Here is a 14931-nt window from a genome sequence, read left to right as displayed (position 1 = left end):
CTCTATTTCATCTTCTATGTAGATTTAATACTGCTTGGAGGGTAAAAAAGCACTACTTCAACCTTTAGGGGCTATTTACTGTCACAGACATTGAATTTTATCTAGTTCAATCTAAGCCTACTTTTGCTTTTAAATTCCCAAATCAGTCCTGAGATGTTTTAAATCAAAAGTACTGTCACTGCTACTCATTAAAAACAGATTTGTCTGCTGACATATATTATAAATGGCAATAGCAAGTTCTTTACCCTGAAAATTTCTGGATAATCTAGTCTGGACACCAGCACCAGACTTTTAGGAGCAAATACTTCTGCAGGCGGAATTAAACCAGACTCCTCTTCACCTTCAATTTCTTTTGTTCCCTTGAAAACAGAAACACTTCAATTAATAAGCAGAAAGAAACCTCAAACTAAAATGTTAGCATTCTTACAAAAAGTTAACATTTCTCAGAACTTTAGAAAAGAAAATGAATGCATTATTTGAAACTGGTAATGAAGTCAACTAACAGGAGCACATTCCAATGGTTGCCTGAACTCCCTAAAAGCTTCTAGATGTAGTTCAGCTTGTTAAAACTCACCTGAGAAGTCACGCACCAATGTACCTAAAATAAAGTTCTCAAGACAGCAGTTTAACAGGCCAATGTTTCACATTACATGCTCCCTGTTTCACATTTTAGATAGTGAAGTGGATTACAGAACAGTATTATTATAAATGCAGGTCTTAGGGTGGATTCTTGCCTCCACACCAAGACCTCCATTTTATTATATAAATGTTCTCCTCAGTTCTAGCACCAAATTGAAGAGGTCACTCTGAAAAGGTCCAGTAGCTGGGTATCAGCTAGAAGCTGCACTGACAGCTGTAGGGCAATAAATTGCTTCTTCCTAACTACTACAGGTTAGGAGCTACTTCCTAACCTGACCCACAGGTGAAGGTATCTACATTAGAGCCTTTGCCCATTGCCCTTCCACCTATGAAGTCAGATCTGGCCTTTCAGGCTTGTGTCCTGAGCACGGGCGTGTGCCTCTTGGAAGCTGCTCAACCACACTCAAGCTCTGTGTCAACCTATGCTAAAGCACTTCTCACACACACCCCCTCCTAAAGAATAAGATATATAGGTATGTGTGTGTGCACATGCACTCTGGTGCTCTATTTTGATTTCTATATAGGAAAAAAAAGGGCATGTAATTTTTTATATGTATGCCAGAGGAGACATAAAAGCTATAAAATATTTTGATGCTTTTTTATACACAAACTAAATAAGATCCTGGGGTTCCTGTGAAACTGCCACTGTGATTCTTTAGGACATAGAAGTTAGGTGGTATTCATTTATGCTATGGCATCCCTTGTCTAAGCACGATATTAAAAAAAAAAAAAAAAAAAAGAAGTATAAGCATTGCTATACTGAGTCAGACAAAAGGTTCACCTATAGCTTAGTACCCTGTCTTGGTGTCAAGGGCACCCCCTAAGCAAAGGGCAAGCTGAATGAGGCTGTTCTACCAGTGCATTCTCCCATTCTCCCTGTCTCCAGCAATCCGCAGCTCAGGAACTTCCTGACCTGAGGACAGCCTCCTATCTGAAAAACAATTCAGCATTCAAGTAAAAATGGTTGAAAAAGAGTACTTACGTTTGTATTAACCAAGCTGTTTTAATTAAGAGAGATGTATAATATTTTCATACCAAAGTTAAAACAATTGTCACAGCGATATATATACACATATGGTCATATACCTGGCTTTGTACATTAATTCTTACCTAACCAGCAACCAATTCATACGCAATGTACATGCTTAGTCTAGTTTGCATCTCATTTCTAGGTTAAAATTGTTAATCTCAAATTAAGAGAGAAACACAGCAAGTCAACAGTCACATGTCCCACACATGTTCATTTATTTCCATCCATTATAACGTTGACAGAGAGCTTTTACATTAATTACAGTTCCCTCCCCCTGCCCCCAAAAATGCAAGAAGAATTTTAAAATTACAGTTTAGTGGTTATACACCACTAAACATATAATCAACAGAAGTTTATTGTATCAACTATTCTAAAGAGCAATTATGAATTCTAGGCATAAAGGCAACAGATTCTGGCTATCTGACAAATTGTGGACCCTGACAACATTAGGAAAAACGAAATTAAAACATATTCCACCTTTCTAAAGGCAAGGAAATATGGAAGCTTTTCTAGATTCACATCGTACTAAGATAATGAAAACTCAGGGTGCATAGACAGGGAGGAGGTTTCTATAAAAGGCCATTTTCATAAAATCCACTCAACTTCAGATCAAGACTTGAATTAATTCTTAATTAGATTTAATTTAAAACTTTAAGGGCACCATAGCAGCACAGTATTGAATTGATAAATCATTTACACTATAAAAACACTCTCTTACTTCATAAAAGATTTACGGAAAAATGTAATGTGACTAGCCGTATTTCTTCCACGGCTAAACGTTCTGACAGGCACGCAGGCACATTATTAGGAGTCACTAGACTAAGTAGATAATAATTTCAAACACATGACTTTTAACCTACTTTTCAAGCAAAGTATTAACAACACAAGCATTCTGTAGCAATACTAAATACAAAGTGGTAAAACCGTAAACTTAATTCTTTCTAGTTATGCTTTTGTTCAGGCACAGGCACATTTAATCTTTCTTTATCCCCTTTCTCATCTAAGGAAAAAATATTCTCTAATCAAAGCTAAGAAAATAAAAGAGTTGTTCTGGGGTTTTTTCTCATTACATTTTTATTTTATAAATATAGCATTCAGTTTACAACTAAATTAAGAATAATTGGATGTTAAGGAAAACTTTGCTAACAATACATAAACTGAAAGATGAATTTAAATTGGTTAAATAAGAAGGTAATACTGCTATTCAATTTTATTTTTTTTTTAATCTAGTTGATTATTATAGTTTTCCTTTTGCACTTATATTGGTTTGAAGATGATGATAATGGTATTTGGTATACTGCTATGGGGATTCCCTGTAATCTCTCATCTAGACTGCTGCCTAGCAGCCCTTCACACTAACAGTAGAACAGATTTAGAATTCTCTTAATTTCAATTAAATATTGAAAGAGATTCCTTTTTGTATTTCCCCCTTTTTATTTCTACATACAGGCAGATTTTGAAAGCAGCTGAGATGAGAAAAATGTACCACTAGAGAGCAAACCAGTGTTCAAGATGCTTAAAGATCCATTTAGTTTAAAAGGCGATACACATTTAGAATGTAATTCAGAAATATCTGTGCCTTTAGATTGGAAATGGATGAATGTTTTTTTAACATTAGATTAATAAAGTTCTGAAAAATTCTTCAGTAGGCTAAGGAATAGGTAACAGAGACTGATCTAACTGTATTAATGAAAGGAACTGTATGATGACCTGTGATCATACATTATTTCACCATGCTTAAAATATTTGGTCCCCTGTAATTATATCTGCATGTGACTGAAGCCCATCAGGGTCCTGTTCCCTGCCTGCCAAACCCAGAATCCTCTTTTCTTCTGCATCTTGACTTGGTTTCTAAAGTTGTAAGGAGAATATAGTGCAGAGATGTGTAAACTATGGCTGACTCAAGTCCATAGTTTGTCTACAAAATATACCAGATAATACTTCAATTATCAGTGTATTCATTACAGAACTTCTTATCCACAAAAGCACCCAGCTAACAAAAACTGTCTTTGCAGAAATCTTAATTGCGAGGGTTCCTTTTTCACATACATATGACTGTGACAGTCTGAAATGTGGAAGGTACATAGGAGCCTTTTTGGTTTTTTAAAGACTGCCTTTTTAGTTCTAGTGCACCTAGTGCACCTCTTGGAGAAACAGCATTGCCAAATTTAGATATTTCTTAAATAAATTTTAAATCATCATATTCCAAACTGTCACAAAAACATAGATAAAACATCACAGTAATTAATGTTAATATTTATGTCCCATGAGATTAAAAAAAGGTATAGGAAAAATCAAGATAACCAATTTTAAAACTAGATACAGAATTACATTCTTAAAACTTTAAAACACAATTAAACAAGCATTTATTTATTGTGTCAGTAGAATGTGGTTGAGAATGTACCATAAGTTTAAACAGAAAAATCTTATCTGGTGTTACAGCAGGGTGTTTGATTTGTTTGTCTTTTTTCCCCCCTCTTTTACTGCATAAATAATACATAATAAACAAACTCAGAAAATGGTGAAACTTTTCAAAATATGTCCTTTTTGAAGGACATATGATGCCATTTCATTTTGCTCAACTTGTTTGCTATAGCTGTAAAGTGGCCTCTTAAGAGACCGGCCAAAAAAATTGTGTGTCCTGTACATTTAAAGCAGACCAATATATTCTTAAAGTCAATTTTTTTCATGTATTTTAATCAATGTACACACCCACATCTACACTAAAAATATATATACACAACTCCTGACATAACATAGTAATTACCTTCATAGGTTCTTACACAAATGAGAATACAGAACTAGAGAGAGCATGAGTACATATATTTCAACTGTTTGCCTTTCTTCTTGTATCATGCGAAGTATCCATTTATCATATTTGTGACCTAAAGTGGTAAACTGGAATGTACAATAACCAATTGAACTAACAGCATCACTTTATAGTTTATGAACTTGGTCAATAAAAGTAGGTGAATTTATAAAAGCATTTGTGCAAGCATTTGAAAAAAAAACCTCACAAAATAACAGAAGTTCACATGACCAAATAAAAAAAAATATTAATCATTAATCCCCTGACTGATAACCAACAGTTTAGAGAAATTAATTGTGATCAGCACTGTTCATCATCATTTTGCTATTTATGTTTTCTGAGAACAATTTGTTCCTCAGTTTAGCCAAGGGATGTATATGGCATTAAGGCCAAGCTAGACAAATTCAGACTAATCATTCAAGCATTTTTTATTAAGGAAGGTAACTGACGATTGGAGTTACCTACCAATAGGTCAGGCATGATGTCCCAGATCCATAGTCTAGAAAAAGCTTTGATACATTTTTAATAGATGCAGTTAAAAAATCAAATACTTATGGGCTTGATACACATACTGTTAAATAAGGTATTGCTTTCCTTTAAATTGGTGCCCTTTTGCTTTAAAACTCCCTCCACATTTATAAAAAGTGTAAGAACAACTGGACACAGTTTGCAGCATTTTATCAAGTACACTGTAACGAGAAGAGTTTGACAGGTTGGTATTAGAAGAAAGTTTCAAGTATCAAACAAAAAATAATTTTAATAATAAAATATGGCATGTTTTCCTCAAATAAATTAGTGTAGATCAAGAGTAAAAACTTTCTTAAAATTGAAATGTACATTAAATGTTTTCTTCATATGCTACACACAGGGTACTGTGGAAAAATGATTTACACATTCTAATGGAGCAAGTCACATAGCTCTCCCAGTTCAGTACCCATGCCGGTCTATCTAGGGAGATGTTAAAGGGAACGTAATGAACACTGTGAATCTACGACAGCATACAACATATGATTGATACCATTTCAAAACTTCATCGCAGTCTCCTGTTTCTTCAGTGTGCACTACATGCACCACTCAGCAAAACTCCAGCAGGTACAAAGGTGAACATCAAGTAGTCCTACGACATTTTCTGCACAACGTATTTTGTTTGCTTTAGATCATAAACATATGTTCAGAGTTGAAAATTATGAGTTTTAAATGATATCTTGTAAGGCCAAGAACAGGGTAAGTGTTCAGTTTCGATGCTTAGCATCAAAGGTGCATAAGAGAGAAATTTCACTGAAGCTATAGTGTGTAGTGGCTTGCCAAAACAGAAATAACAACACTGCATGAAACATGACAAAAGCTCAACCAATCAAACTGACAGCAAAACTGTTAGAAAGTCCTTTGCATCAGGTCCTTCTCTCATTGCTTAGTTTTACTCTTTATATACTTTTTACTGCTGACACCAAAAATCTCACACAGAAACTAGGCACCTGAAAAACAGACCAAACCCCAAAACACCAAACCCAAAGTAAACTGGTCATTCACAGTTAGTCTCAAGGAAGAACAACAAAACCAACCACCACCATAATCAGCATGCTAACTGAAATATGTTCAAAGCAAACAAATGGTGGTAGCTCTTCATGCAAGGGTTATTTAACTTACAAAACTCTTCTGCTACAGAATGGGAGTAATAAAAATGCATTCAGGGTCATGAAAAGGCCAGACAAGTTAATAAAATTCACAGAGGTTACTAAACATGCACCAGGCATATTTGGCTCAGTTGGTCCTTGGACTGTAGAGGTAGAGGAGGAACCGCTCATGGAGATATTATGTATGCCTTGTTCCTCTGCTGTTCCCTAGACATTCACTCCTAACCATCCACAGAGACAAAATACTATGCAAGATGACTTTTCTTTCTGACCCAAAATGGTAACTCTTATGTTCTTCCAAGCATTTAATGTAAGGTATTTGAATGTATCTTATTTAGTGTTCACTGGCAGATAATAGTTTCAATAATACATTAATTCTCTTTTGATACTCGGATCACACACACAAAAAGTACTAATGTAGGGTTAAGTCTAAGTCAGACAGTTCATTAAAGGGGGGGGGAGGGGGAATCAATTAAGTGATTACAGACTTATTTTTTATTCCCTTCTTTCTTTTCTCTCTGACTGAAAAAATTTTAAGGACAAACCCCCCACATTTATACAAATCTAAAATATAAACTGACTTAATTTCATTCATGATTTCAGACTTGGCCTCAGGTATGTGGAATAGAGAAGAAAAATAATTACAGCATCCACATAACAAGCAAATAGCTCTTTGTATCTATGAAATAATTTAATTTCCTGTAGATTTATGTCTAAGTTAAAAACATTTGTGGATTACCTGATGTCTGATAAGGGTGATCTCACACTCCAAGTTTTCCCTCATGTGGCAGTGGACTACAAAATAGATCTTTTTGCTTCCCACCCACCCACTTTCAGAAAAGATACTGCAAGTACAAGATCTCTACTGTCAGTCACATTTGGCTGATACCGGATTAGTTTAAAATGTTGCATGTGGAAAATTAGCACATAAACAGTCATTTTCATGTAAGCCACAATTTCAGCTTAAGAAATTATGTTACAACTTTTAGTAGAAAAAGGTGACTGATTTTGTGCTACTTCAGTGAAAAACTGCAACTCACTTAAAGGCAACAGATACAGCAGCCAAGAAAACAAATGACAGCAGCCAACCTTACTCATATTAACCTTATCTTTTTTTATCCAGAGATATTCATTGCTCTGATCTAGCCCTCAAACTTTAAGGTTTCCTCTTGAACTTTTATGAACCTAATTTTGCCAAAACAATCATATTATTTTAAGATATCAGCTCTGCTTCTAAATATTGACATTTAACTTAAAAATAACAATCTAGCCAAAATCTACATTAGGAACTGAAGTCAATTTTTAAAGATGAAAACAACCTACCAATATAGTCCAAAAAAATTCTCCCTATTACTGTAGATGTTAAGGAACTTACCCAGCTTGAGAACACATTAGCATTTGCTACATCAATATGCAGCTGAATTATAGCACACATGAACCGTAACTATCCTTCCTCTCCTGTCTTTTCACCCCCATCTTCAGAACTTGGATATGTCCATCTTACTATTTGAATATGTATGCCCAAATCTGCCATTTATCAAATCTCCAACATTGAAGGCTCCTAGATAAAGCAACTCTGAACTGTTATCCAACTCTCCAAGACTATCAGCTGTCCATCCAGTCTTCACTTACAAAGGCTCTGACTCCCCCCAGTTGGATCACTATGTCCTTCCGGGTCTTTGAACCACCTCTGTGGCAGGCAGCTCTGTGAAGTGCCTTTGTGAGAAATGCCACTCATTTTCAGACATGAGGACAATCCAGGCATACTGACCATCCATCTCCACTCCGGGGCATATGCTACTGCTGTCAGTGCATTTAGTTCTGATTAATGTTGAGCAGAGAAAAATTAGGTTTATCTTCACGTCAGAGTGAGGAAAACCAATTTAAACTGAGTTATTAATAGAAAAGTTAGAAAACACAAAGCACTAGATGTAGCTTTACAACTCTGAAGGCGGAAGCTGGCAGGCATTATTTGAAACTCAAAGGAAATCAAATGTGAACAGAAAGTGAAATTAGAATTGTACTTTTATTAATTCATCCAGTCCTAGAGAGTGAAAGCATATCTCTCATTACAAAACTTCCACTCTAGTAATTCATTATAACTCTCAAAAACAGTTTGCCCTATGCAAAATTTTGCACTGAAATTGTGCCAAGTTCAGCAAGCCTGTTGTTTTTCTACTAACTGCCCAGCAAAGAAGATTTAGAGACCACGCATGACTTCTTATTTTAAGAAAAATTATTTGAAGCTTGCTTTAGTAATCTCGTGCCAATTGCTCATTTGGGATGGATCCCTTTCTCTCCATGTGACTTAGTCTCTGCTGGTCTTATTTGCAGACAAATACACTCTTTAGCTGGTTTACTAACAATCAAAGGCCAAAAGACATTCAGCATCAATTAATTTTATTTACTTTTCAGATCATACAAATGCATGTATCCAATAAATTCTAACACATGTACAACAGTTAAAATAAACTTATCTGACTACCTCCAGAAGACAAATCTGCATCCTGCCTACAATCTGCTGTACTGAACTAAAACCACAGGTGAAGAGATCTACTTCATGGCTTGTCTACACACACAGAATCATACCACTGCAGCTAAACTTATAGTGGAATAATTATACCAGCATAAAAGCCATTATTCTTGATTTAATAATTTCAAAACAGGATAATAAACTGTAATAATTCACAGTAGGGATTCTATCAACTATAAAAGAAAAGGACCAAAGATAGACAACTATGTGAAGATCATAAACTTACAAAATAGAGCAACTTCAAGTCTCTGTAACAGGTCAGCTCATTCAGTCCCTAAATACTACTGACACTTCAGTGTACTCATATATCATAAGGAGTTTGCATTGCACCTTCCAGCATTACACAAAATTTACACCACCAGCATCGATTAGATGTTTACCATCTAATGCACCTCACTTAAAAACTCCAGAAGATGCTTATAAGCATTATCATCTAAACACACTGAAAGAACTTTGGAACAAAAGTAATCTAGTACCCACGCTTTCCACTTTTCAGTCCAGCTTATGCAGCCATAGGCCAAAGCATATTTCTGGAGTAGGCCATGAGGCTATGCACACCCCAGAAGATTTGGGAAGTCCAAGGTAATGCATATGCAGTTGCCCCATAAATGCTGAAATTCCACAGGGCAATAATCAATAGCATTAAGTAACTGCTTTTGACAGGTTAACCTTGGCACTGAAGAATGTTAAAGAACTACAGTAACAAGTCTTTAGCAAGAACTATGCATATGCAAATAGTAATTTCAGAGCTTAGAGTTTACTAAATCTTTCTGAAATTTCCCAAAGGCAGCAAACTTGATCCATGGATTCCACCCTTTCAAGCTTTACACACCTAAGATGAGGCAACTGCAGACACCTAAGCAACCGAAGCAGAACAAATGGCAAAAATCAAATTAACTTAAGAAAGCTGGTAACTCATACCCTATTTTAACTGAGTCATAATGGTTTTTATATAGTATAGAACAGTATATGTGGAAGTACACCAAAGCAAAATTTTACACACAGAGATTTTTGTTTGTTTTGTTTAATTAAAATACAGTCAATTAATTCTTTTAAATTGCATATGAGGAAACGCACTGAAAAGACTTTCAATGAATTAGTGAATTAGTACTACTACTGTTTGGAAGTCAGATAAATTATCTGATCTCTACTGACAAAGAAAAGTCTCTGCTTAAAAGACAGATCAGAGGACAGGGGGATACTGAGACTTAGGGGCACTGTGTAGACACAGCACAGGAGTAAAGAGGAAAAGGAGACCTTTACCAAAACCAAGCTTTTGCACCTGCAACAGCATGGGTTCAAACTGGGGATGTGTGTGTGAATGCACAAGCCAGGGGATAAATAGGACATGAGAAATTACTGCCAGAGTTATTAGGAAGATGGAAATCCTCTGTACAACTGTTCTCACCTTAACTTTAAATTCTGGTCTAAAGAGGACCTTAAATGTATAAAAGGACATTAAAAATACAAGTGTATTTCTTATCATATAGAACATTAGCTGCAACTTTCTCTTTACACAGGAGCAGAAAGGAAATAAGGCATTACTTAAATCTCTGTATGCTATCATACCATCCATTTTTCAGCAGATTTAGAAAGATGATGATGTAATATACTAAACATTATTTTAAAAATTGGGGGTTTTTTTTCCACAAAATGTGTTTTGGGGCATTGACAGTAAGAGGTCACTTTCAGAACAAATTTAACCCTTTGGTTATTCACAAAAAGTTACTAAACTTCATCCTAAGAATAACGTGTTCATATAATATCCAAAGGGGGATCAGATTTCACACTTCAAAAAGGGTACAACTGAACTGAGTGTTCTCATCCTCTGCTAAAAACCAAACGTCAGTGACTCATCAAGTGGCATATGTTTTAACACAGTAGGATCACCAATTCTCCAGTCCAAGCATAAAAATTAAAACTTTATGAAGCATGAAGTCATTTTGTTGGCAGTTTTTCCCTTGACTCAGGAAATATTTGTGAATGTTGTGAATCTGCCATTTTATGGTTTGGGATTTTTACAATTTCTTTTTCCTCCTTTTGCAAGGGGGCAAAGAGAGGAAGAGAACTTGAATGGCAGGAAATGGGAGATTTGTGAGTTATTACTTATTCACAGAATTACAGGTGCATTTTCCAGAGTAATATAGTTAATCTTACCAACTTTGTGATTGCAATGTTTTAACGTACGTATGCTTAAGACAACACACAAGAATGATACAATCTTGTAGTAGGATTGTTATAAACAAATGTTTGGGGGTTTGTGCTGATGTCATTGAGCAGATTTTCTGTAACGCAAGAAATGCAGTTGCACAGGCTCAGTTACTGGCATAAATCATTCTCTAATTTGATGATGGTGGGGTTGGAGAGAGAGGATAAATTTCTTTCAAAGCGCAACGCAACGTGCAATTTGACCATTAAGTTCCCAAACGATGTGAGTCAACACTTTTTAAAAAGATTCTACCTATGGTGCTCTTCCAAGCATTGTTAGTATAAATTCTAACTGCGTAATTGGTAAGAAGCACAGCTGAGGTCAGCAGAAGTATCTGCTGAGTCAAAAGTATTAAATCAAGTCTTTGTGTTCTAAGTGGTAACATCCAGAAATTGCTGTTAGAAATAAGAACCCCATTTTAGCAAACAGTGTATACACCACACAGAACTATACATACATATATGTGTGTGTGTGCGTACATATATATATATATGCATCTTTTTTGATGGCTAATGAAGTTACACAGAGTAACTGAGTGAATTCTGTAAATGTAAGTTACAATTCTTCTGAATACACTCTGGCTCCTCAACAGCTTCTGGCTTCAGTCGCCAGAAAAATAAGCTAAGTAGACTATTTTTTTGGTTGATAGGACAAGGTTTTCTTCAAATCAATGGAATTTCAAGCAGATTTCAAATCAATGAGATTTGAAGTCCACAGCAACGACCAAAATACAGTAATGGAAAAAAGACAACCAACAAAAAAAACCCCAAAACCACCCCAAAACAACAAAAACAACCCCTTCAAGGCATGGTGAGGGAAGAGGAAATAGGGATGTGTTGACTTATTCTCCTCCTCCTGATTCCTGTAGATACATGTAAGTCATACGGCATCCAGCTTCATTCACTAGAGCATCTAAATGGCACCTTAAGCCAGGCAGAAATGTGGATCAGACCAAGCATGTGCTGGAGACATAAAAAGCTGGAAGGAGAAACCAGTGCAGTATCTCAGATTTCTTTACACTTTCTAGGAGGAAACTTGAGGTGAGAGAGAAATCTTGCACATTAAACTGCTCCGAAACCTACTATGGAAGTCCTTAAATGACCCCAGCTTTAGCATTGTTAATTCATTAATAGGCTGCCTCAAGTTGTCATCATGTTCCAAACTTGTTTATTAGACTGCCTCTAGTTGTCATCATGTTCCAGACTCCAGTTAAGGTCAAACTTTCAAATGTTTTATTTTAACCTCAGACGAGGAACATATATAGCTTTAACAAATATTATGGGGACCATTAAGTGAGACTTGCATCATAGAACAGAACAATCCATGAAGGATTACATGGCAAAGCTGTATCACCTGCATTCATAGCACCAAGCGAGTTCTATTCCCATATTTAATGAAATATCACATGTTCACCTTCCTCATGAGTACAGATATGGAGTATTAATCAGACTACATGTAACATCAATCTTTTTGATATATTATCACAACGTTATTAGAGCTGATCCGCTAATCAAAGTGACCAGCACTCATGCAGATAATAAACTCTGGGTCAGTTCAGAATGACAGTACTGCAACAATGCAAAGTATGATTAATAGATGTCAACAAATAAAACAGTATTTTATTTTCTATCGGGGGTAGGAAGCTGAAAATAGGCCATCAGATGATTACTAGAGCCTATGCTTTTCTCTGGAAAACTTGTTAGAACATGCAACTGCCAAGAGATTAAACTGAATCCAGGGCTTTCAGAGATACCAGGAAGAATACTTTTTTCCTGCAGACTGTATAGCTTCTACAGTTGCTATATTAATCTTGGACCCTGGGCTATTATGGGTACCACCTAGATATACCACGTGAGTACAATCTCCTTACTTTTCAGGTAGCATTTATTTACAAATTATCCTGTAACAAACAGCTAAAGCAGGACTGAAGGGAACCGGAATGACAGAAGTAGCTTTCTCAGATCCAGCTTGATCAATTGTATCAAAAAGGTTCTTCTATTACTAGGCAGGAGGCTCAAAAACAGTTCAGTACTTCTCCTCTAGCATTCACAAGCTGAGAAATGAGTTTGTTTTCACTTTGCAGTTTAATTAACCACAGAAACTTCCAAGCAGTTAATTCCATTTTTTTGTGAAGACGATTCTGCCAAGCCAAACTTCTAATCTGCTCTAGCTGAATTCTGGCCAATCTTGTGTATCAGCAAGGTCTACCTAGTGAAGGCTACCAGGAAAGAACCCGCCCTTCTTTTTTGGAAATTTAATCTTACTTTTGTCTTATTGAGTTATACCATTCAGTAAAAAAAAAAAAATTGAACTGTTTTAACTTTGAAAACTACTGTCCAGATTTCATTTCAAGTCCTGGACACTATGTTTCATGGACTGTTTGTTTAATGAGGCATGCATCTGAATGGTTAAGTCAGTATTACTTTCATAGCCCAATGCTTCACAAGCTTATGTTTCATTACAGATTGTACATGTGCTGAATTCTTGTCTAATGACCATGTAACAGGGCATGTTCAATTATTCTCTTTGGGTTTTAGAAAGAAACAGGAAGTTTGGCTATAAACAATGCAGTCACAGAATAAATTTCACCACAGCAAGTTCATCTGAAAAATATGCATTCTTTACAAAACAGACAGGAATGGCATTATGAGAACCAACATCCTGCTGCGCTCAGGTTTGCCGTTTTTTTTTATTATTATTATTTCTATTAATACTTAGGCAATATAAGAAAAAAACCTTATAGTTCATACTGGATGTTTTGTGATGAGCATTACTTGAAAGATGTGGATAGTGAATCAAAAGCAGCTGCTAGAAACCACAGGATAAATAACAAGTTTGCTAAATTTAGTATATGTTATGAAATACATAGAGCGGAGGAGAGTCAGCCGTTGTAAATTTTTTTCAGCTGGGAAAGAATTACTATAGAATATTTCACTCTTTACTTATAAAATAAAGGAAAGATGACAGACATTAAATAATGACAAAATATTTAATAGGAAGATGTCAGTTGATCTACACTAAAATTTAAGACTAAAATACATCTGATTTTTGCTACATTTCTGCTTTTAACTCCTTTTAATATTCTACAAAAATATTCACCCAAACTGTAGCATTAACAAAGTAAGAACAACTGTTATTCTCTGGCTTCCAATTGCGCCTAGAAAAAGCACAATATCATTATTACTACACTGCATCTTTTAATTATTCTACAAGTACAGTAACATTTCAACTCCATTGTTAAATAAACAGAGTACACTTGGATTATTAAAAGCATTTTCTTAAAATAATAAATAACGTTACAGTTCTTCACTAAAAGAGCAAAAACATTACTTCACTTAGCCATCTATTTAATCTTAACTAAATTTAATATACTTAATGCCAAGGTTTTACTTATTTTTTTAATTTGCACATGGGAAAGAAAATATTTAAAAGCATAACAATGACAGTCTGCAATTACAGATTGGATTAGGTTTTCCCTAGGTTCTAGCTTCTAAAGATTCCAAGTATTATGTCAAAGCAGAGATTCTGTCAAGTACTTTACATCAAATGGGAAACAAAATGTCTATTTTTGAAAGACTGAGGTTGCCCAAAAATTATTAAATACATGTTTAAAAAACAAACACTGCCAAGTAGCTGACACCCAAAATCTGACCTACCTAAAAACTGAAGAATTATTAAAATTCTTAGAATTATTAAAATCTTGCCATTTACACCCACACGAATCTTGCCAAGAAATGCACTTACAGAAATATGTATATACATTACAGCATACTTGTACACATTTGTCCTGCGCTGGCCTGATAGAGTGGGCCAGCAGAGGGAGCAGAAGTTAATAAACCTTTTTCCCAGAACAAAGATGAGAATCATTCATGCTATGTCAAACACGGAAGTAAATGAAAGGAACACCATCTTGGCTGTCCCATTTAAAAAAAAAAAAAAAAGGCAAGTGGTGGAGAAAAAGAAATTCTATGAAATGTTTTTGGTTGGTTGGTTTTTTTCAAAGCAGATAAAAAACAAAAAAACACAAACAAGTACATTGAGCTTACCTTTGCGCAAAAATATATGCATTTCTGTATG

The 14931-nt window shown here is 35.3% G+C and overlaps 1 protein-coding gene across 8 annotated transcripts in view; it reads right to left on the bottom strand.

Moving 5' to 3' along the window:
* Nucleotides 1-14931, bottom strand: part of SBF2 (SET binding factor 2) — a 287512-nt gene that overhangs the window by 148854 nt on the left and 123727 nt on the right. For all 8 annotated transcript variants that reach the window (XM_072863651.1, XM_072863648.1, XM_072863649.1 and 5 more), the window contains one exon: nucleotides 246-359. In XM_072863651.1, coding sequence (XP_072719752.1) covers nucleotides 246-359 — 114 coding nt within the window. The remainder of the gene's footprint in view (nucleotides 1-245; nucleotides 360-14931) is intronic.

Source organism: Ciconia boyciana, chromosome 6, assembly GCF_034638445.1.
Source record: "Ciconia boyciana chromosome 6, ASM3463844v1, whole genome shotgun sequence".
In the NCBI taxonomy this organism is placed as follows: Eukaryota; Metazoa; Chordata; class Aves; order Ciconiiformes; family Ciconiidae; genus Ciconia; species Ciconia boyciana.
This window is presented reverse-complemented; position numbering and strand designations above follow the sequence as displayed.